General features: G+C 44.2%; 3 protein-coding genes across 5 annotated transcripts in view; 1 reads left to right on the top strand and 2 right to left on the bottom strand.

Annotated features, from left to right (window-relative positions):
* Positions 1-3,626: 3,626 nt before the first annotated feature.
* LOC136791786 (cystatin-A-like) lies at positions 3,627-7,166 on the top strand. Its single transcript, XM_067004369.1, has 3 exons — positions 3,627-3,923; positions 4,493-4,594; positions 6,932-7,166. Exons 1-3 carry the CDS (start codon positions 3,843-3,845, stop codon positions 7,058-7,060), a joined length of 312 nt encoding a protein of 103 aa, XP_066860470.1. The 5' UTR covers positions 3,627-3,842; the 3' UTR covers positions 7,061-7,166.
* Positions 7,167-8,912: 1,746 nt separating this feature from the next.
* Positions 8,913-13,417, bottom strand: LOC106049287 (cystatin-B). The gene is made up of 3 exons (XM_048055157.2): positions 13,260-13,417; positions 10,327-10,428; positions 8,913-9,605 (listed from the first exon to the last, which is right to left on the bottom strand). Exons 1-3 carry the CDS (start codon positions 13,323-13,325, stop codon positions 9,477-9,479), a joined length of 297 nt encoding a protein of 98 aa, XP_047911114.1. The 5' UTR covers positions 13,326-13,417; the 3' UTR covers positions 8,913-9,476.
* Positions 13,418-15,490: 2,073 nt separating this feature from the next.
* The window catches only part of CASR (calcium sensing receptor), a 73,524-nt gene continuing 66,541 nt past the window's right edge, over positions 15,491-22,473 (bottom strand). For all 3 annotated transcript variants that reach the window (XM_067004325.1, XM_048055164.2, XM_013201518.3), the window contains exons 6-7: positions 21,691-21,814; positions 15,491-18,722 (exon numbers count right to left, since the gene is read on the bottom strand). In XM_067004325.1, coding sequence (XP_066860426.1) covers positions 17,272-18,722; positions 21,691-21,814 — 1,575 coding nt within the window. In that variant the 3' untranslated portion in view covers positions 15,491-17,271. The remainder of the gene's footprint in view (positions 18,723-21,690; positions 21,815-22,473) is intronic.

Here is a 22,473-nt window from a genome sequence, read left to right as displayed (position 1 = left end):
AATGTTCTGCAAGAGATGTAATGAGGATGGCTGTTTTTTTCAAGGCAGCGTTCCAAATATTGTTTCATTACATCCAAAGCTTAATGGAGAGAGGTTTAGATTGCCTTGGATAGCCTGTTGCTGCTGATTAACAAGTTTCTGAGATGTCAGCATTTCAAAATGACTTCATGAGCTACGTGTGCAAGAGAGCTCTGCATTCCAATGTTAAATGTATCACTGCATTTTGAGACAACATTTTTGAAGTCAAAAACCAACAAACACAGAAATGTGGAGTCCAATGAATGACTTCCACACAACAATAATGTCTTTAGTTTCACTCCTACGGTCGTCCTGAGGTTATAACGTAACTCTTCTTGTCTTTCTACTTGGTGCATTTCTTACTAATCAGAAGCAAGAGTTCTCCAGAGGGGTTGTGTTGCTTTGGGAACCGTATCAAAATACCTTTGAGGGGCATTAGTGAGATCTGCATCGTGGTGAGTGGATAAATTTATAAAATGGCTTTGTTTAGCCCTGGTGCTGTGCTGTTATTGGATGTACTCTGTGACTTGTGGCCTCAGTATGGTGAGCTGGCTCTCCCAGTTAGTTAGCTCATCTGTCTTGCTGTGTGAATCAGACACGTGGTAGGAATGTGGTGGAAGACAATCAGTGTTTGCGTGAATCAGCAATGTCTTGTAGAGATGAAAGAGGTTGAACTCATTGGCTTGAATTGTCATTCCCTCCATGAACGGGGCTGTGAGGATCTCCTCATCTGGTGTGATGAATTGAGAGAAAATGGAAAACTTCCATTTTTAAAACCTGCCACTCCCTTTATTCCCAAGAACTGCAAGCAATTTTCACTTTGTTCAGGAAGATGCAGCAGGACAGCTGTTTTTCCTCATATGGCTTTCATCCACTCACATAACAGTTTTGGGGAATTCTGCAACATCCTTATCTGTAACATGCTCCTATCTTGATCTGTATACCGTTGAATTTAGTCCTGTCAGCCCTAGTTTCTCAATCTCAAGCTCTTTGTACCAAGGACAGGTCTTGAAGCACGTTTGCAGTCTGTTGCATCACTTGTTATCTGTGAGGAGGTCAATAAGCAGGAAATTGGCACTGGAGTTTCGAGAAAAACATAAATGTTACTGCACATAAATTCTATCTTGATTGTCTGAGTGCTGGGAAATGCTGGGTGAGGCTTTGATGCATTTCCTGAGTGTATGGACTGGTCACCTGCATGTGGGTGAAGAGGTAAAAGGGTTCTAGTTTCAGCCCTAACCAACTGTCTTAGGGTATGGATGGCTGGAGACTGTCATTTACCTTTCTTACTGACATGGAGCCTTTATACACACAAGATTTTAATGTGCTCTTGCTCTTTATATTTACTATTAATATTATTAGTGCTTTACATGGCTTTTTGCCCCTGTTTTCACCATTTCTCTGTTCCTCCAGTTCTGATTAAGATTACACCCCTCTTCTTACAGAGCTTGGAACCAAGGTAACCCTTATGAATTTCTTGCTGTTGTTCCTTGTAACTGTACCTTGTTCACTTTGTGCTTTGAATGACTCTTTGTGCATGGATCCCACTGTAAAGCGGGCTTTGTCTTCTGTACATGATTTACCTGATGACTTCTTTCCTGATGTAAGAGTATTATTGCAACAATCAAAAACTGTTCTTGAGCCTTATTGGTCTAATGAAAGTTTGAATGCTCACTGTTACTATAGCCACCAACTTTGCAGATTTGATAGAAGATTTTTACCAAACCACCATCACCTTACAAAAGGCTTCTGCCAGGTCACAGGAGTTAGCACCTGCTGGCACAGACATTGCCCCAGAAGAAGTATTGGTTTCTAAGGAAGAAGCTGAAGATTTGGAATTAGATGAATTTTTAGAAGAACAAGTTTTAAAGATACAAAAAATGGAATCCAGGTTATCCTATTCCTAGTCAGGTGGCAGTTCATTTGGCAGTGTATAGTGAAATTCAAATGACATCAATTGATAGAGCAAAATGATTATTGTGGTGGTGTATTAATCGTCTCACTTGGGGAGAATCTTCTATTGCGGAATATATTGCCAGGCTTCAGACTTGTCTGTCTAACCCTGAAAAAAATAGGGGAAAAGATGCCCCAACCATTGAAGCAATCACTAGACCAATTGGAGTATCACCGCACCGCTCAGGGGCATCTGGACCAGCTAGAGGCCCTTTTCGATCTAGGCAACAATGTTTGGCCCCTAGATGATGAAAGGTCAAAACCACGGCTGAATATGGATGCCCTGGTCCAAATCGTGAGACAGACAGAGTTCACATGTGGGATCCCCGGTCCTGCATTCTGAACCATCTACCTCACGATCCTCCCCAGCTGGGAGACAATACTGACGGGATTCATCAACTATGCTTGTTAACAGGATTATAGAAAATACCTGGGTGCAACTTTAATCCTAACTGGAAAATACCTGTCTTTACAGAAACTAGTATTTCTTTGGAGGCACAACTGGAATTTCCTTTGAGAAACTGGAAATATTTATCCCCAGTTAAATTTTGGCCCAAGGGTATTTCCTATTTTCCAGTGCAAGCTGGGGTAAAGGTGGATAAGTATCCAGGTTTTGAAATCTCCCATGAATCCCTGTGTAAACTTGATCTCCATAAAATGTTTCAAGCTGGGATCTTGTACAGACAGGAGTCAAAGCACCAAGTCTCTTTTTGCGGTACAGCTTATTCATGGGAACAGCAAGACCTTGTTTCCAAACAGATCCAAACAGGACACAGACCACACAAACCCATGTCAGGGTACCAAGCAAAAGGAGTGGAATCATTAATCAGAAAAACTTGGAATTGGTTAAGGGTGTTAGAACACTGGTTAAAATTGGTTAAAACACTGTATCAAGTTATCGCTGCTAAATGTAACTTTTTATTTTTCTCATACTTACAAAGTAGCTGTGTACAAAGGTACTACAGGGACCTGCAGGTTGGCACTACGTCCTTGTAATAACATACCAATTCCAACATCAGCCATGGATGCTATATTGCAAAAGGGGGCCCTATCCCATATCACCAGGGGGTGGTCAACATCCCAATTTAGCAAGTAAAGGGCAATTCATAGAATCACAGAATCATAGAATATCCCGAGTTGGAAGGGACCCACAAGGATCATCGAGTCCAACTCCTGGCACCACACAGGTCTACCCAAAAATTCAGACCATATGACTAAGAGCACAATCCAAGCACTTCTTAAACTCTGACAGGCTTGGTGCCATGACTATGTCCCTGGGGAACCTGTTCCAGTGCGCGACCGCCCTCTCAGTGAAGAACCTCTTCCTGATGTCCAGCCTAAACCTCCCCTGCCTCAGCTTGACACCATTCCCTCGGGTCCTATCGCTGGTCACTAAAGAGAACAGATTGGCGCCTGCCCCTCCACTCCCCCTCGTGAGGAAGCTGTAGGCCGCAGTGAGGTCTCCCCTCATTTGTTAATGGTTAAACTGAAGGCCATACTGTGTGATTCCAGCTTTGTTTGCCATAGGCATTTTTCTACTCTGACGTGGCATGTTACAATGTATGCAAAGAACATTCTTAGGAATATAGAGATGTACTATGTTCCCTCACAATATAATCCTACTGATGACAGGCCAATTCCCAGGAAACCCCTTGATTAGTCCTCTGTGCATTAAACACTTCTCCTGAAGCCTTTAAAGTTGCCGGCCAGGCTATATTCTGATTAAGATTGCAGTAATGGTTGGTTCTATATGTTAAAAGTCATATGATTCCATGGTACATATAGGTATATATATATATATACAAGGTGCCTGGTGACTCTTCTCAGACTACTCTGGACTTCCCGCCTCAGAACCACCCATCATTTCGGAGATGTTACCTGCCACGATGGTACCCGGGGGCTTATCTGAAACTAAGCCTGCTACTCCAGAAATCCAGCATATTGTTGACCAGGTGAGTTGCAACCTATCTGAAGATAAAGTCTGCGTGAAGGGTGAATCTTTTGCCAAGGCTGGGAGACCAGGTGGTGATACTGAGTGTTTAAACTGAAGAAGCTGAAAATGCCTTTGTCAGTAAGTATTTTTCTCAGTGTTCTGTGTAGGCACGGTGCAAGTAAGATAAAAACAAATCACTTTTCTGTTTCATCCTTGTCCATAGGCAGGCATAGTACTGGCTACCTTCACTTAATCTTTGCATACAATTAAAAGACCAACTCTACTGTGCCAGCACTGTGATTGCTGTATTTGAAAGGAGAAGATTGTACCTGATAGGTATCGATACGCAGCTTTTAGGAAAAAAATCGTTTAGGAAGCCTGACTCTAATGTGATTTTAAAGAATGCTGGAGGCAACACTTGAAATAGGAAAGAAGGCTGGAGATTTAGTTGTAAATTGAATTATTTTGATGGTTCTGGGTTTATTTAATTACAGGTGTGTGTTTAGAAATCTGAGAATTGGAGTGGTAGATGGGAAGGAAAAGCCTAGATATGAATCTGCCAACCATTTTTTCCTTTTCTTTTTACAGGTAAAGCCAGAATTTGAAAGAAGGGAAAAGAGAACATATGATATCTTTCGAGCCATAGAATATAAGACTCAGGTGGTTGCTGGAATAAACTACTTCATTAAGGTTTGTATGTTTTATAAGAGGGATTACTCTGTAGTCAAACAATATAGGTGACTTGCACAGTGGCTTATAGCAGGAAAGGGAAGCACATATAGGAAACCTGATGTGGCTAACAAGAATCAACACTATCTGTAGCTGCTTATAAAATTCCTCTGTCACTACTCTAGAATAGAAGTATAAAAACTTAACATTCACTGTGCTTCTTCAGGTGTGAATGATAACTTTTGTAAAATAATCTTAGTTGAAGTCAGTGGATAGCCTTATCAGCTCAGATTATCTGAACTAGCTGTAACCGTGCTCCCCTGTTGCCTTTCAAGGCAAAGCAACAGATTTCATATTCCCTCGTGTCCTCCAGTAGTGTTTATTATAATTAATTTGAGGCCAGCCTGAGCATCTGTTGGAGAGTTAGTCAACTTTTTAATTTAATGCGAGCATCCCAGATTCTTCTAACTAGTTTTGCATGCAAGCACGTGTGCTGACCCTTTGGTTCTGTGTCATCTGCTGCAGAGGTACAGCCCACCTGTTCTTTCTTTACTTAAACAAACAAACAAACCACTTTGCCGACAAATGTAGTGCAATTCATCCTCTATTGGAAAACCTTACCCATGGATTTCAGCAATTTTCTGAGAAGTAACATACAAGAAATTGCAGGGCATATCCTGCAACCAGAACTGAAGGCTCAAAAACATTGCTTCGGGGCAGGCTGGCTTTCTGTACATAGCACAAACCCTGCATGTGAATGTCCTGTTATAACCTCACGTATGTGTGGATATAAGCGTGGGTAGGATGTGCTCTCTTGACAAGATTCAGAGTTTGTTTTTTATGGAAGAGAACTGGCAGACAGGGTTTGGGGAACAGTGATTCTGCAGAGACATAATGAACATTTGCTCTCAGATTCCCGTATTTAGTTGATCTCAGGAAGGACAGATACGGCCAAGCCTTCTTTCCTGAGTCCTTCCTTAAAATAATTCTTAACAGTTATTTCTACATTCTGAGGGTACAAGGGAATAGTACTGACAGGCTACCTATTATATGGCCATTCTGATTCTTACTTAAACAAATGTTTATCCTTCCCCTGCTACTGTGAGATGTGCCTTCATTTTGTGGACAAGATAGTGAGTAATGAAGAGTACAAAAACTCATAGGAAGGCTGCGGTAGAGCCAGAAGTCACGCCCCATTGCATTTCTTCCCTTAGTGCTTATTGCCGACCTAGGCAATCACATGTGTAAAGTACTTGCCTGCTGTCCATGGTAAGCCTACCAAGTACTGAGTAGCCTACCTACTACTGAGTAGCCTGACCAAGCTACTCAGAAATTACGACTGATATGTGATCAAACTTAATAAACACATTTATAGCACTGGTGACTGATGATATCTTTCCCAATTTTGCAAGTGACAGGAAACACTTCTTCAATTTAGCATTAACTGGAATGAGCTCTGTTGCAAGAGTCATTCTTTTATACTTGGGAATTTTCCACATCACTAATATTTTACCAACAAATTTACAGCTGAGATGTAATCCAGACAAAGACAAACATAGTGCAGTCACCAGAAAGCATGTAAAGACCTCTTAAGAGCCTAAGGCATTAAACTTTCCTTTAATATCATAGACCTCACACAATAAGAGTTGAACACCTGTTGTATTTGGCTCTGTATGTAGGAAATTCTGCACAACTTTGTAGAAAATCTTTGTGTGGGTTTTCTGGAGGGGAAGGCAAGTTTTTCACTCATGGTCATCCCTGCAAGCACGAAGACATGTCATGTTGTCTGTCCAGGCACCAAACCAGCGTGTTTACAGTACATAAGACAAGGGATCTTGGCTTTCAAGTTGTCATTGCATCTCTGGGGTTGTTCTTAAGACCATGTGAAGGTTTTGGATAGATCTTTTTGTACCCTCTAGGAGCTGATATGGTCTGTGCATCTTGTCCCACCTCTGAGCCATTAGGACTTATTCTTGTGTCTCCAGCTCTGAATGTCCTGAGAAGTTTCAAGCTGATGGACTGGGATCTTGATGAGCTAAATAAGATGCCATTAAAACCTTTCTCCTTTTGTTTCTTCTGGTGCTTCTATATCCAAGAAGTCCTGGTTTTCCATTAACATCTGTCTGATTTTTTTTTTTTAAAAACTTGTTTTATTACAATCTGTGATACATGGAGACATAGAGTTCTCCGTGTAGTTTCTGCCACCAGTTACCATCCAGACTTGGGCTAAGAGTCACTGAAGTAGAAGTGAAGATATGCCTAAAATCAAGCTTCTGATAGAAGATGTCCTTCCAAGTATATAAGAGCACCTTTTAGTTTCACACATGATCCTCATTCTCCCACTGTTCTGATTTCTAGGTCCAAGTTTCTGATACTGACTACGTCCACTTAAGGGTGTTCCAAGCCCTTCCTTATGAGAAACAAGGTCCCAGACTTGACAGTTATCAAACTGGCAAAACCAGAGACGATCCTCTGACCTACTTCTGAGAGATGGTGGGGAATGTTTCCGGACTTCTGCAAGTTGCACGTGGATTCTGCCTGTGTCAGTAAATGCATGAGAATAAAATAAGTTTTGAAAGCTTTCTTCATCTTGTGCATATTGTGTCTAGGTCTGCTGCCTGACTAAAGCTTGAGAGGGTTCTGAAATACTAGTCAAAGCTGTTTCTGCCACCTAAGGTGCTGTAGCTCTAAGACAGAGTACACTCCTTTTATCTTTTTTTCAAGTACTGTCAGTATTTTTAGGTGTAACAGGCCACATATTTCTTGGGTTTGCTCTAAGTGCATTAAAGACAAGCTATTGGCTGCTCTTCAGAAAGTGTGAGAGAATCTAGAGGAGGAATTGAGAAGCCAAACTGTGTGCCCCTCTGTAAGGGCAGCTTGACTGGTTAGGGTGGGGTGAGGAAAGGCATGACCTACTCAGAGTAGCAGGAAGAGGGACCTCCTGCTGCAGCAAGAACAGCTCAATCCCAGCATCCAGGCCCTGGAGCAGAGAGTGACCATCATGATTAGAGAGCATGGTTTACTGGAGATGCATGCAGCTCATTCCTTTTTTGTAGCATCAGGAACCTGCAATGAAACCAATTTTCAGTTAATCTCTCAGGGGACAAAGGTAGAAAGCAACCCCCAAACCACGACAACCATATTTTTCTGTTAGCAGCTGCTCAGGTAGGTGCTCTTGAATTGCCCAGTGCAATCCAAGCCAATGAGCTTGGGCTCAGGTGTGAGACATCAAATGTTTCAATGGGCTTCAGGCCACACCTTGCTTGTGTTCATATTTGGTGCTGTACTGAATAGGCATGTAACTGTCACAGGTTATGTAGTACCTAGAAAAACATGGCAGAGGCCCCCCCCTCTCCCCACCAATTCCTCTATAATACAGCCTGGATCTGATGCTTTAAGTCCTTGAAGGACTTGCTTTAAGCAAGAAGGCAATGTGTGGACTCCTGTGACTTTCGGAGTACTTTCATGGTGAATTTAAGTTTTCACAAGAGCTGAATCTTGCTGTCTAATGCTACAAACCTTAAAATGCAGCCAATCTAGCATTATCAGCGCTAGCTGACCTCTCTCAGAATACCATTTGGCAATACTGTTTAGCTTTTTTGAACCATATAAAACGACTGAGGATGGAGAGTTTACCAATAACAAAAAATATCGTCTCCAGAACCACCTTATTTTAGCAAAACAAGAAGTGCACAACAACCCTGACGTATTCCACCAACGTTCTACGTTGGGAATGTGGGAGGACTCTTTGGGCTGATGTGAGTAAAAGAATATATGCAAAAAAGTAGTTTGAGCTCCCTTAAGTTCCACTTAATGGTTAGGAAGCAGAACATGCTCTAAACAGTGCTACTTACTTGCTCACACAGCATTCCTGCCACAAGAAGCGTAATAATGTGCATGTGTAGTTTCTTCAGTGTGGGACCAAGAATCTGCACTGGTGTCATACACAGGTGGGCTGTTTCTTCTCAGTTCAGAATGCAGCAACACCTCTCCCAAAGTAAAATATCAAAATTTCCAACACACACACACTTTTCCTCCCACCCCCATCCTCCCTCCCCAAACTGTTTTTTGTTGCCTCACCAGATTAAAACAAAACATTTCTAATTAAAACAAATATACATGTAAACGTAGATGTGGTGCTTAGTGACATGGTTTAATGATGGAATTGGCAGCGTTAGGTTAAAGGTTGGACCAGATGATCTTAGAGGTCTTTTTCAACTTATATGATTCTATGATTTAGTCATTTGGAATCTGAAAAAGGCTAATGGGAAAAAACGGAGCAAGATAGCAACCAGTATTGAAAAAGCAGTAAAGAAAACAGAGAAATGCCAATGAAATATACCATCTAAATTTGAGAGAAATATTTATTGTTATTAGTGCAGAAATGCTTGTACAGTTCAAATTCCTTTCTAGGACTTCTTAGGACTCAGAAAATAAGCAATTTTTTTTAAAACTCATACACCCTCTACTGGACATTACATCCTACTGCTTCAAGAGGATAAACATGATTAAGGGAATGTTCCAAAGACTACAGTATTCCTGTTTCTCTTGCTTTCAAAATCATTTCTGTTCAAGTCTACCTTCCACGAGTGGTAGTATCACTCCCCTGCAACTTCCAGAGCAGGGAAGTCCACAAACACAACTCAGGCACAATATTCTGGTTGAGGTGCACTGTAGCCAGTGCAGCTACTTGGGTTTGCATTAGCAAAAGATGAAAGGAGAGCTATGTGATTCATTTAGATATTGCACAGTAAGAAAATGGCAATAAGAGAAATGGATTTTCTTTCCAGTTTTGTTAAAAAAAAAAAAAGATATTTTCTTGTTCTTTGTTGGAACAGGAATCAACATTTTGCAGCCTATAGAAACTATACATAAGAAATCATTCGGAAGACAAGTAAGTTTGCTAGAAATAAGTCAGTTCATCATGCTTCGTCTTGCTGCTCTGGTATCCATGGAGACTCAGTGGCTTATTCTCATGAGGAAGGCTTTTGAACACCCGCAGGTGCACGAACTCATCATTTCCAACATGGACCTGAAAGGCACGAAAACCAGTGAGTGCTATGGAGTAACAGTCGCCTTCATCAGGAGGGATGATTTAGGTTGGTGCGTTTGAGGTTGGGGAAGCAGAGACACAGTAATGAAAAACATCACCTCAGAAGGTGTGGCCTTGTTTGGGGCAGACTGGGAGTTGTGACTTTGTGGAAATACCACCTGATCCTTCTGTCTGCTAATCCTCCCTATGCCTGAGATAGGGAATGTGCCTCGGAGTTGCTGAGAAGTGATTAAACACATGAAAAATACTCTAATCTTATCTGGAAGAACAAAGACTTAAATGCTTTGATCACATTTGCTTTTTTTTTTTTTTTTTTTTCTTTTTTGTGTGTGACATCACTATAGGCAGAGTCAGAGGAGGTTTGATACTTAACTGTATCCTTCCACATCTGGACTTCACTTAATACAATTTTAGTTCTCAGCATCATGGATGTGTAATTATTACAAAACCAAGTTTCACAGAGTAACTTAAGTACAGATCGTTATGATAATAGAAAAGTACGCTTATCTCCATTTAGTATTTGAAAGAAGACAGGCTGGGAGGTGGGGGTGACTTTTTTTTTTTTAATTTACATGCACAGATATTTTCTTATTAAGGCCAAATCACAAGCATCCCTGTGTACACAAAGTAAACAAAAAAAATTTGCAAATGTGTTCTATGAAAAAAAAAAAGAGGGATTCCCCTGCCCTGTGTCCTTTACCTTGATAAAGTAGTTTGTTCCAGCAACCACCTGAGCCTTAAACTCCACTGCAGTGAAGACATCAAAGGTTTTCCCTTCTTTTTCTTCTAGCTGAGGCTTCACCTTAAGGAAACATCAAGTTATTAAGACTGATGCAATATTCAAGTATTTAGGACTTAAGGCTCACACTATCAGTGTGCCTGATTACCCTTAAGGTCTTTTTTGTGTGTTAAAGCAAGGCCAGAAGTCTAGATAGGCAGCACAGCCAAGACAGTGATGTGATTCAGTGATCACAGACTGAAACCAAGTCTGGAGACAGCCTCTAACAAAGAACTGTGTTGTTATTCTAGAAGATTTATTTTGACGTTATTTCCACTAGTAACGTCTCAGCTTCCCTTTTTGTCCTGTATATTTAACAACAAATGTAAAGCGGTTTACTATATACATATGCAAGACTTTAGGTCTTTTAAAAAGAGGAGATTTAAAACATATGTAATTTTTACAAAAATAAGAGGGCTGTCTTCAGCGTTAGCTCCCTCTTCAAATCACAGACAGGCCTCCAAAAACCAAGCTTGGAAAGCAACATACCTCAGCTTGAGGCTTTACAACACTTGACAGTTCTTCCAGCATTTAATAACTGCAATATGAAGTGTTTCAAACTGTAAATAGTTCCCCCCCAAATAACAAGCATCCTGAGTCATCATTCCCAGTTTCCAGAGAACAAAACCTGTGCTCAAGAAGTCAGAATAACCTGCCCAGTACCCCTGATAGAGACATGAGCTCTCACGAGTTGCAGCTTTTCTGTCCCGCACTTGGCTGCCTAGAACGTCATGGCTATACAGTAAGATTCTTGGGTAGGAAAGCAGATTTTAGGCTTTATTTACAAATTACTTAGAATGAATTACTTAGAATCCCTGCTGCAAGCTGAGTGCTACCCAGAAGGCTTTCCCTGCAGCACTGCATCATTCCATAGCCCTCATTCCACTCCCAACGCAACAGGAGTGAATATATTTTCTCTTTCCAATTATATTATGCTTCTTCTTTGCAAATTAATACATTTGCTATCTTGCCTGCATCCCACCTTGGGGGAAACGAGTGCCACTGCCACCACTCAGGTGCTGGACCAAACTCTGGTGCTTTTCTGTACACAAGAAAGGATTGGTTGTCATCCTGACCCTCGGAGCTGTGACCATACTCTACATCTTCCCTCCAGGGTCACAGCTCTATACTTCCTCCAGGCTATAAGCAGTACATCAAAAGTAATGCAATGATGTTTGGATGATTGTGTACACATGCTTTTTGGCATATAGAAATCAAAGTGCACCCAAAAACTTTGCATTCTCAAATGCTGCGCGGAGGGGTTCAGTCCCCGAAAGCACAGTAATTCAGTCCTCCCTCTTTCTTTCCCCGAGTCAGAGGATGGAGCAAGTGGCTTCAGTTCTCATCCCTAGAGCTACTGTTCCAAATTTTGCGAAGCATGGTGGAGGGTAGACGTAAGTATCCCAGTGCCCCCAACCTGTCCAGTGCTCCCCAACTAACCCTAGATGTTGTGCAAGTTTGGTTTCACAGGTCTCAAAATTGTCTCAGCTCAGCGCATTTTGTATTTCCACCAGAAAGTCAGCACTAGGCTCCATGACTACAGACAGCTCAGAGTCACATGCAGCTGTAGTTTGTCAGGGTATCATGGCAATGACTCACCACAGCATATGACAAACGGACATCCTGACACAGTACGGAGTGCTCAGAGAGAAGTAATCCCCGAAAGAACCAATTTCAACCCACTCTGCTAATTCATGATCAAGGTCCAGATCTGGGGGTCCTGGTGGACAGTACACTAAACATGAGCCAGCAGCGTGCCCTGGTAGTAATGACAGCTAATGGCATACTGGGCTGCATCAGCAGGAGTCCATGCAGAAGAGAGAGTAAAGTGATTATTGCCCTTTACTTGGCACTCGTCAGAGCACATTTAGAATACTATGTCCAGTTTTGGGCCCCCAAAACGAGAAAGAGAGATGGCAATAAGCTGTAGTGAGCTCAGTGAAGGGCCACCATGAGGTAAGATGGCCGGAACACTTGCCCTTTGAGGACAGAAAGAATTTTTTTTGTATGAGGACAGTCCAACAGCACAACAGGTTGCCCAAAGAAGCTGTGCAGTTTCCATCCATGGAGGTTTTGAAGACCTGAGTGATCAAAGCCCCAAGCAGCCCAGGACTGCTGATCCTGCACTGAGCAGGAGGTGTAGTCCCTTCCCACCTGAACGACCTGCAATTCAATGACAGGGCTGAAAATGATCACATCCTGACAGTTCTTGAATGATCTGCACAGCCTGTTTGCCTACTCCCGAAACAGCTACTAGAAAGAAGATGGTTCAGAATCACCCTGACTAATCCTTGCCACAGCTTCCAGCAAGAAGCCAAAGACTGAGCAAACCTGGGTGGGAATCCTTGCAGTGGAAAGGTAGTTCCTGTGAGATCCCTAAGCCAGGTGCACTGCTGGAGGGAAGCTGTCCTGCTTTTCCTCACATTTTACATGCTCTGGGTCAGCAGCAGTGCTTGCGAGCACTGAATCTGGCCAGTGTTTGGCCATCGCCACCACTCTAACAAAATAACGCAACGGAGATGAGAGCTGGAAAAGCAGGAACAGGAAACACACTCACGTTAAGCGAACTGGCAGAACACAGAAAATCTCCACAGAGATTCAAGCAAAGAAGATAATTTGAGAAATTTATCTTGAGTTAACAAAGTATGTTTTTCTCAATACGTATGCTCGGGGGGTGACTGCTCCCCGGCCGCCTGCCTGCAGGCAGCGACCCCACCGCCCTAGGGGCGCAAGGCAGCCCCAGCCCCAGCAAGCCCACGCCGGGCGCAGGCCCTACGGGAGCCGCCCGGGCCCCGCCGCCCCGCCCCAGGCCCATGGGGCTTTCGCCGTGCCCGTCCCCGGCGCGTCCCCCTCACCTCGTCGGCGATCTTCTGGGTCTCGCTGGTGGCGGGCTGGGTCGCCGAGACACCCCCGCACAACATGACGGCGGCCTCCCCTCTCCTCTCCTCTCTCCGCCCAGCAGCGGCCTTCACGCCGGGGCGGGCCCCGCTCCCGCCCCGGGGCCGGGCCTGCCGCCGGGGCGGGGCCAGGGCGCTGGGTTTGTGTTTATTTCTAGCCGATTTGAACTGATTCCATGGAAAAACAGCAAACCCGCCTTCTCTTACGCGTCCCCAACGCCCCTTTGGCAATTTAGTAAATATATCCCTGAATTTACCAGCGGTGGGTGTTGCATACTGCAGGGGCTTCCTGCGTGGGTAAGGGACGACACCCATGAAACAGAATGGGGAAGGAGAAATTCTGTCCTCTCCCATCGTCCCTCTCCTGATGGTCCAGCAAATACCAACCAAGGGCACATGCTTTGATGTAGATTTTTGAGCCGTGGGGGGTGGGAAGGGGGAGCCATTCACACAAGTGACTTCTGGTGGGACATGCCAGTGGAAGTTCTTGGGTTTGAGCTTTCCACAGAAGCATGTAACCCAACTCGTCTTCATCAGTATTGTCTTGTGTGACAGGCGGCTGAGCAACCTTCCTCTCCTGGACATGGCAGGATGAGAAGACATACCCTCCATGCATGGAAAAAAAAGAGTTTGGTTGCAAATCGCCTTCATGAAGGGGTTCCTTCTTTACTGATTTTCCCTAGCCTCTAGTGCATGCGTCACTCAAATAAGGCTGCAGCAGAAGTGCTCAGCCTATGTGGCTTGAGGCTTTCAGCTCAGGGTAAGTGTGCAGTGAGGGTGGATGGGGCTTCCCCAGGAAACTGAGCATTCAAATCTGTCACAAGGAAATTATGGCAGGCCATTGGAGCTTCATTGTGTGCCAGGGTAGAACTTCCTTTTAAGCAGATGTAACGAATTAAGAACACCCAAGAAGCTTAGCAATAAATATCAATATTATCTACTGTGAGTGTAGCCAGTGAATATTGTCCTCCAAACAAAGCAGGCAGTGGTGACTTCATTTCTCACATTACATGTGTTTGTGCACAGTTTATATCTTCTGTTGTCCTCATTTAATTCATTGAGAACTTTTGTACTTTCAAGACTCTGGACTCGCTCGAGCACAGAAAGAAAAAAAAAAAAAAAAAAAAAAAAAAAAAAAAAAAAGGGCGACCAAGCTTGTAAGCTTGTGAGGGGTCTGGAGAACAAGTCTTACGAGGAGCGGCTGAGGGAGCTGGGCTTGTTCAGCCTGGAGAAGAGGAGGCTCAGGGGCGACCTCATCGCTCTCTACAGTTACCTGAAAGGAGGCTGTAGAGAGGTGGGGGTTGGTCTATTCTCCCACGTGCCTGGTGACAGGACGAGGGGGAATGGGCTAAAGTTGCGACAGGGGAGTTTTAGGTTGGATGTTAGGAAGTACTTCTTTACCGAAAGGGTTATTAAGCATTGGAACGGGCTGCCCAGGGAGGTGGTGGAGTCACCATCCCTGGAGGTCTTTAAAAGACGTTTAGATGTAGAGCTTAGGGACATGGTTTAGTGGAGTACTTAGTGTTAGGTCGGAGGTTGGACTCGATGATCTTGAGGTCTCTTCCAACCTAGAAAAATCTGTGAATCTGTGAAAGACTGTCAGCTTCAAGGGCTACTTTCTGGGTCTGGCCCATAGGAGTGATTCACTAGCACTAAAGTTATTTGGCTACTGAACTTTTACTAAGAGTGAGCTGTAATTATTTTTTTTTAGCCCTTTTGCCATCTAATAGCTATGTGCATTCATGTATTTGGTTAGATCCAGGAATCCACGGGTTTCAATTGCCACCTCTAAATTAAGCCTGGTGGCTTGAGTCAGCAGCAGCCTGGGGAAGGGACATGTTTTTTTTTTTTTTCTTTTTTCTTTTTTTTCCTCAGAAGCAATGAGCAACTCCCACTGGGTCTAGTGGTAGAATGTGGTTTCTGGAAGTGTGGCCCCAGTGACATGTGTTTTCAAACTCTTTTTCTTTCTTTTAACCTGCAGTGCCATAGCTGTAATCACATATTGTTATTTGCAGGCCAAACAGTTAAAGTTGGATTGGTTCTTACATGGTGTAATTAAAATTTGAGCCCACTCCAAGTTGAATATAGCAGAGCAACAAAAGGGTTAAAATAACTTGTCTTAATAGCATTCTTCATTGGTTTCTGGACTTCCACTGTGCCCTCGTAAAGCAAAACTCCTCAGCAGCCAGTGGAGGTTGCAAAACAGTTTTTATGCAGTAATGTCACCTGTAAGTTTTATTTTCCTGCCCTGGCAAAAGAACAAACAAGCAAAAACAGCAACAACAGAATTGTATTTTCCCCAACACATTCACACAGTCCTTTCGTCTCTGCTCATGCTAAGCTGCAGGCCTGTATACCTTTCCACAGGGGTCTAGACTACCTTCATGTTTGATGGGCGAAGGTACTGACACCTTCACAGCAGATGCCTGTTCTTGTATATGGGATCTGTAAAGAGGGAAGTAAATTCTGCAACATAGCCTCACCCTTCCTGCTGGGCTGCCTAGGAGCATTCTTTCTTTCATCAGGCTGCAACAAAATTCTGTTCTAAAGACTCTCTTACTTCAGCCTTTCCAGCATGGATGGAGAGGAACCGGGCATACCTCGCACAACCAGGAGCACTTATGTCTGCTTTTGGGGGTGTAGAACAAGAGTCAAGAGTAATGAAGTTCAACTGTACTCTCTTCTGAAGTCCTTACTCTTCTTCTCTAGGTACAATGCACCCTTCCTGTTCTAAGTACCCTCTCTTCAAGATGGGCCAGGAGGGACATAACCAAGTAGAAGGCCAATAGGAACCAAAACATATCCAGTTCACTCATTTATCTGTTGGAATATCTCAGAGCCCAGGTCTGTATATTCTTCACCCCATCATCTATCAGCATGCATGCTTACAATATTCATCTGAAATATTACCAGATTTGGGGGCTATTTCTCCATCCCTAACTCCTCCATTTCACCTTGTTTTATTGGCTTTTTATCAGGCCCACGAGTACTGTCATGACTAGCGCAATGCTTTGTGTAGGTGTGAGGCAGATTAATATGGCAAAGCACAACACTGACTATGGTGTGAAAGGGTTAGCCATGTATGCCATGTGGAATATTACAGCAGCAACACTTTGTTAAGCATACAACTACTAGCAACGTAATCAATCATGAATACATGTCATTGTGCTCTCACAACGTTCTCCAGGGGCATTTACAAGCTGTTCTCCCCCTCCACCAAAGCAGGCAGGTTGGAGGTAAAGCCACCTCAGCTGGAAGAAAACAGTAGGAACCTAGTAGCTTGGTCTAGTGCAATGGAGTCTAGGAAGGGTATAGTCCAGTATTTCCTGCTGGGCGGAAAGCAGAAATTGGGACATTACTAAATATAAATAGCAAGGCGCTCTGTCACATTAAATACTTTACATGTTCACACCCTTGGCTGTACACACCATGCAGGACACTGGGGGCTTTATTATTTCCCCCTGACTGTGCTTTCCCCAAGTGAAACTGTGTATCTTGCTTTTGAAGAGCTGAGAGTCCTGATGCACATGGTTACAGATCACATATACTGGGTAAAGAGGGAATATTATACATAGTGGGGAAGAGGAATATTATACATAAATGTAAAAGCAGAGTATAGTGGAATTGCCCAGTGCCTCCCATAGTCAGCTGAGTTGCAGTCTGGCAGGAAAAGCTTACAGAGGCAAGGCAGCATGCAAAGTTCTGCTTAAGCCCCACCAGAGGCAATCTTCACTTGTCCTTCCAAGATGTCCTGATTTCAATAAAGCAAATGCAAATTCAGTTCAAGGCTCCCCAGACACAGGCTTCTGACAGTCCTTCCTCTGGAGGCATGTGTGTTACCCTGCCGGCACTAACAATAACGTGGTGGGGCTGTGTCACAGATATGTATCTTTGTTGTCTTTCCCATTCAGAAGCAAGAGGTGAGCAAGTTCCTCTTGGGGACTGGTGCGCTTTTCATGATCTTCTTTTGTTAGGAATGTACTGTGTTCTCTGTGACAGAGCCACCTCCAGTGCCTATAAAATTTCGAGAATTAGCTGATGGCAGGGAAGGCTCTGCCTCAGGGCTTGGTACCTCTTCTTTGGTGTCTCCCACCATTGATTCCTGCGAGCTGGACTCTGGGCTGGAAGCTGCCTGGAAGCCAGGCTCAGCACCGAGGGACTCACTGTTCTGCAGGGGAAGCAGGGCCCGATGCCGCATCAGGCTGTCGTCACTGTTCTGGGCCTCCAGGGAGTTCCTGCGCTTGGTGTTCCTGTTGGCCATGGCATTCTTCTGCGGTTCCTCAAAGCTCAGGGACAGGGTAACTGTGCCGCTCCCGAAGCTGACCTTTTGCTTGCACCCACGCTGCTGCTGGCGCTGCCGCTCAGCAGAGGCTGGTAGAGGAAAAGGGTCTTCATGGTTGCTTTTGCTGCTGATGGAGGAGGAAGGGGTGGATCCGGTGGAGCCCCCGAGGCTGTTGGAGCGCTTGCGTGACACGTTGCTCCGTCTCAATGTGGCCCTGGCAGCCACCTTGAAAGCATGGGCAGCTGTGCTGCAGCGCACTTCTTCGATTGTGTTGCGGGACGGCTTGAAGAGAATAATGTAGACTTTGTTGAAGAAGATGCAGGCCAGGAGCCCAAAGCTGGCAGCCAGTATTGCAATCACCTCCACGGCAGAGACAAACTTGCCATATGTGCTGGCATAAGCAGGGATGAAGGAGATCCAGACAATGAAAAAGATCAGCATGCTGAAGGTGATGAACTTGGCCTCATTGAAGTTCTCGGGCAGTTTTCGAGACTTGAAGGCAAAGAAGAAGCAAATGGCTGCCAGGAGGCAGGTGTAGCCAATGAGGAAGCCAAGGGCCATCAGGGAGCCCTCATGGCAAGTGATGAAGATAATCTCATCCTCCAGCTCGTGGTTTCGATAACTGGATGGTGGGGCTGTGTAGAGCCAAATCACGCAGATGACAATCTGTACAAATGTACACAAGAAGACTAGGAGGAACTGAAGGTTGAGGCCCCACCACTTTCGATGGAGGCTTGTGGGGATCTTTGCCTCGAAGACAAGCAGGACGCGGTTGGTTTTCACCAGGATGCAGGAGATGCAGAGAACAAAGCTGATGCCAAAAGCTGGCTGCCGCAGACGACAAGTCCAGTTCTGGGGCTCGCCAATGAAGAACAATGAGCTGGAGAAGCAGCAGAGCAAGGAGAAGAGGAGGAGGTAGGACAGCTCCCGGTTTGTGGCCTTGACAATGGGAGTGTTGCGAAATTTGGTGAAGACTCCCAGGACAAAAGAAGTCAGGAAAATTCCCAGCACAGCGAAGAGAGTCAGAGCAATCCCAAAGGGCTCTGTCCAGGACAGGAACTCTATTTGCTTGGGGATGCAGGATGTGTGGTTCTCATTGGACCAGTAATCCTCAGGGCATTTGTCACAAGCACTTGCATCTGAAAAACAAGTGACAGGGAGAGGGAAGGTTTGTCAGAATAAGAGACTGAAATGGGAGACAAAGTGCATGGCAACTACACCCTGTTCTTCACCTTAAATACAGGGGGTGTTCCCGTCAGGTGCCTGCAGGTTCACAATATCATTTATTGCTGTTTCAGAGTGTTTTACAGTGAAACAACAAACCTGCCAACTTAAAAAACAACAGCAACAACAACAAAAAAACAAACAAAAAGCAAAACAAAAACACAACAACAACAACAAAAAAAACCAAAGTGCTGCCCATGTACTCTGCTTTTTGGATCCATTTCTTGGTAAAACTTTGCAAAGCTTGTTTGATTACTTTTAGCTGTTATACAAGCTGTGTCCCCTTCTGTTTCTTCATTTTTATCATCTGCTTCTCTCTGTCTTCATACCTCTCACACTCTTATCATCATGTGAAACATCCTGCCTGTCTCTACTACAGAGAAAATGAAAAACGTTCTTGCCTCCTTAAGTGTTTTGAGAGCTTATTTCTTATTCCTTGGAGGTGAGTCTTGGAACTGTTTAAATTGCTCATCCCTGAAGGCAGGAAATGCCCTTGACCCCCAGCACACTCTCATTTCATGCTGGAACATCAGGGGAAGATGTGTCCTAAGGATACCACTCAGACAAGCATCCCACTGATTGTTGCAGAGGGAAAATTGATGCTTCTGTCTCCTTCCTCTGCATAAAAATAATTAGAACCTATTGGGATGGCAACATCTGTCTCCAATGGCTGCCATAATGAAAAGGGAAGAGCCTGCTGCTCCTGTTCTTCTTTAATCCAGACGGGTCTTGTGCTCCATTGGTGAGGGTCATGACTCCTTTGATTGTAGTGGAAAGGGGTTGAGAGCAATGAGTTGGAGGTCACATCCTGCCTCTTCCTTCAGGATCCCATCAGGATAGCAATGGGCTGCAGTGAGTGCTGGGAACAAACACTCAGAAAACCCCTTTCAAAGCTTTTCACCTGTGTGTGGACAGAGACCCTGAGAATAGCTCCCAAAACAGAGCTTGGTGCTAATGAGGAAGTCAGGAATGCAAAGCTAATGAGTGCAAAGTATTTCAAGCTCTCTTCTTCTGGAGTGGTGGTTGCAGGGAATATCCACTGCTTGATATGATTCTGCTCTCCTAATGACTGCTTGTCTCACCTAAGTTGTTCACCTGAAAAACTTGTACTGGATGTAAAAGCACACTCAGAAGCTCCCATCACCGTGTCATTTCATTTACTTTTGTTCAGCCAATCATTTTTATTTTATGTGTGTCTTTTACCTGGAAGCTCATTGGAAACTGCATGCAGGGCAAAGCTAACTTCACATACCAAGGGATTCAGCCACCTCCACCTGATACAGAGGCAACTATTTATCACTGCATCCTAAAGAAGTGCTTTCACTGTTGTCTTGAGCTGACCTAGATAGAGACTATGCTGCCACTTAACGGAGCAAACCAGATCTCCCTTCTCCCCCAAGGCTGCTCATTCCTTCCCCCTCTTTGTGTTAGCATGAAAGTTCATGCAGCTTCTTGTTCCAACTTGGAAACTCAACCTGCCAAAAAATGAAATTGTTTTCAGGAAGACCAGAGACCTGATCCAATTTGCTCTGTGGTTGCACAAGTACTAGACAATGGATGAAAGCAAACAGCTTGGGGAGGAGATGAGAGATTGTCTCTTTTGGTAGTATCACTATGTCAGTTTGATGAGACTGGTTGTGAAACTGTTCTCTGTGCCTATAAAACTGGTAAGTACAGGAAGTAAAAAGCATTACTGTCAGCTGAAATTGCAGCAGAAAACTGCGGAGTCGGAATGCAGTCATTCCCTCAGCCTCACAAATCTCACAAACAAATCTCTCAAAACAGTGCCAGCTCCCAAAATCTTGTGAAAAACACCAAATGACACCTATTAAAAATGACCAGGATCGCTTCTATTTAATTAAAATGTTACATGTAAGCAGCTTCTAATATATGTATATGTACATATAGTGCTATAAAGTACTATATGCTTACTGTGTGTTCTTGTAAAAATATTACGACTCCTGTCTGATAGAATGCAGATTAGATTCTCTCCCAAAGGAGAATACTTCTTCAGTCTTGCATGCAACCTACTGGTTTTCATCTCAGGTAAGGTCTGCAGTATGTGCTGGGGCTGGTGCTGCTGGAGAGGGTCCTGAGTACTCTGCAGTATGGAGGGGACTGCTGCTTGGAAAAGATTTATTTGCCTTCATTAGCCTGGGGATGTCCAACACCGAGGAAGCACTAATGGTGTTGGAAATTCAGAATTTTTCAAGCAACACTAAAACCGGAGTTAACTTTTCCCTTCACTGCAGAACCTGAGTGGCTTGATCCAAGCTTCCACTGCAACCAAAAAAAAGAATGTCTGTGGGTGTTTGATAGGACCCAAGAGATTCTGCTCTTTCGCAGCGCCAGTGTTCAACAGAAGCTGTGGTTGGTGACCCTGTAAAGGGAAATATACCTCTCTGCTTTTGAAGTCGGGAATAGAATAGTCTTTTTTTTTTTTGTAAAACATGAAATAAGAAGCTGATAACAAAAGGAAAAGATGGAGGAAGATGGATAACTACAGTACCTAGGATTAGGGTAGAGAGTGTCTCTTTCCTCCAGGTTTTTGGAGAAACAAAAGATATTGCTACAATGCAGCGGAGTTCACCTATGGCCTGAGAGGCTTCCTACGTGCAAGTCCTTTTCCATTTCTCTGCCTCAGTTTTCCTAATTCAGAGCAGGAGTGACAAGCAGCTTAGCAGAACACGGGATCTGAAGACCACAGGATTCAACTCCCATAAGCTTCTCAGGAGAATGTCCCTCTAGGCTTTCTGTGACGGCCCCTGGCAAAGCAGCCTCCGGCTCAGCACTGCAGGTAAGTGACTTCAACAGAACTGTGGGTGATGCACAGAGGGCTCATATGGTCCACTGCAAACCCCAAAGCAACCCTGTGGGTATTACCTGTTTCATCACTGTACTCCCCATCAGGGCAGTCCACGCACTCAAAGCAGCAGGTGGGCTCTCCCTCAATAATGCCCTTTCTGGTGCCTGGGAGGCAGTCCCTGCTGCAGTTAGAGAAAGGTACCTGCAAGAAAAGACCCCAAAGAAGGTTAATGGTAGCAGTGCCCCATGTACAGCCTTCCCACAGCAGGACCTTGGGATTACTCCAAGGGTGTTGCTGCTTGATTCAATGTTGGCTGGAGAGCCTTAGACAGTCCCCTCTTCTTTCCACTTAAGAGACGCACCTTGCATAATAGTCTTCCCTCAACCCTCTGCAGTGATACTTGTTTGAAAGATTGCATCAAGGAATGGTGGGGAAGATCAGCGAGAGCTCTGTAATCTCTACTGTGTTGCATGCACTGTGAACTGGTTTGTGACCCACAAGACATATGCCAGAAAACAGTCACTAGGTGATTAAAAGAAAAGACAGTCCGTGTCTTCTGGCAGGAATTTGAGTCAGCCTTGGAGATGATGATCTCTGACTGCTGATCCCCAATCCCATAGACTGCATACCAACTGCTAATGATTTATGGGACTTAAAACAGTTTCTTGAAAGCCGCTTCCTCCCACTGTCCTGAAGACCCTCTCTGGCCTAGAAACAAAAAGGTAACAGAACTATGCAAGAGGAGCTTTCATATGAAAGAGAGAAAAGCCCCGTTTTAAGAACACTGAGCATCTACAGATGCAGATCAGCAGTTATACGGAGAATATGAAAAGGAGACCTCCACAAGAAGTACACCTTAA

The sequence above is a fragment of the Anser cygnoides genome, chromosome 1 (genome assembly GCF_040182565.1).
Source record: "Anser cygnoides isolate HZ-2024a breed goose chromosome 1, Taihu_goose_T2T_genome, whole genome shotgun sequence".
NCBI lineage: Eukaryota > Metazoa > Chordata > Aves > Anseriformes > Anatidae > Anser > Anser cygnoides.
This window is presented reverse-complemented; position numbering and strand designations above follow the sequence as displayed.

Excerpts from the sequence above, each read along its gene's own strand:
- LOC136791786 (XM_067004369.1), top strand. The coding sequence starts at position 3,843 with ATGTTACCTGCCACGATGGTACCCGGGGGCTTATCTGAAACTAAGCCT. Across the intron at positions 3,924-4,492 it reads TCCAGCATATTGTTGACCAG|GTAAAGCCAGAATTTGAAAG; the intron begins GTGAGTTGCAAC and ends TTCTTTTTACAG. Across the intron at positions 4,595-6,931 it reads GAATAAACTACTTCATTAAG|GTCCAAGTTTCTGATACTGA; the intron begins GTTTGTATGTTT and ends TCTGATTTCTAG.
- LOC106049287 (XM_048055157.2), bottom strand. The coding sequence starts at position 13,325 with ATGTTGTGCGGGGGTGTCTCGGCGACCCAGCCCGCCACCAGCGAGACC. Across the intron at positions 10,429-13,259 it reads CCCAGAAGATCGCCGACGAG|GTGAAGCCTCAGCTAGAAGA; the intron begins GTGAGGGGGACG and ends TGTTTCCTTAAG. Across the intron at positions 9,606-10,326 it reads GAACAAACTACTTTATCAAG|GTCCATGTTGGAAATGATGA; the intron begins GTAAAGGACACA and ends CGTGCCTTTCAG.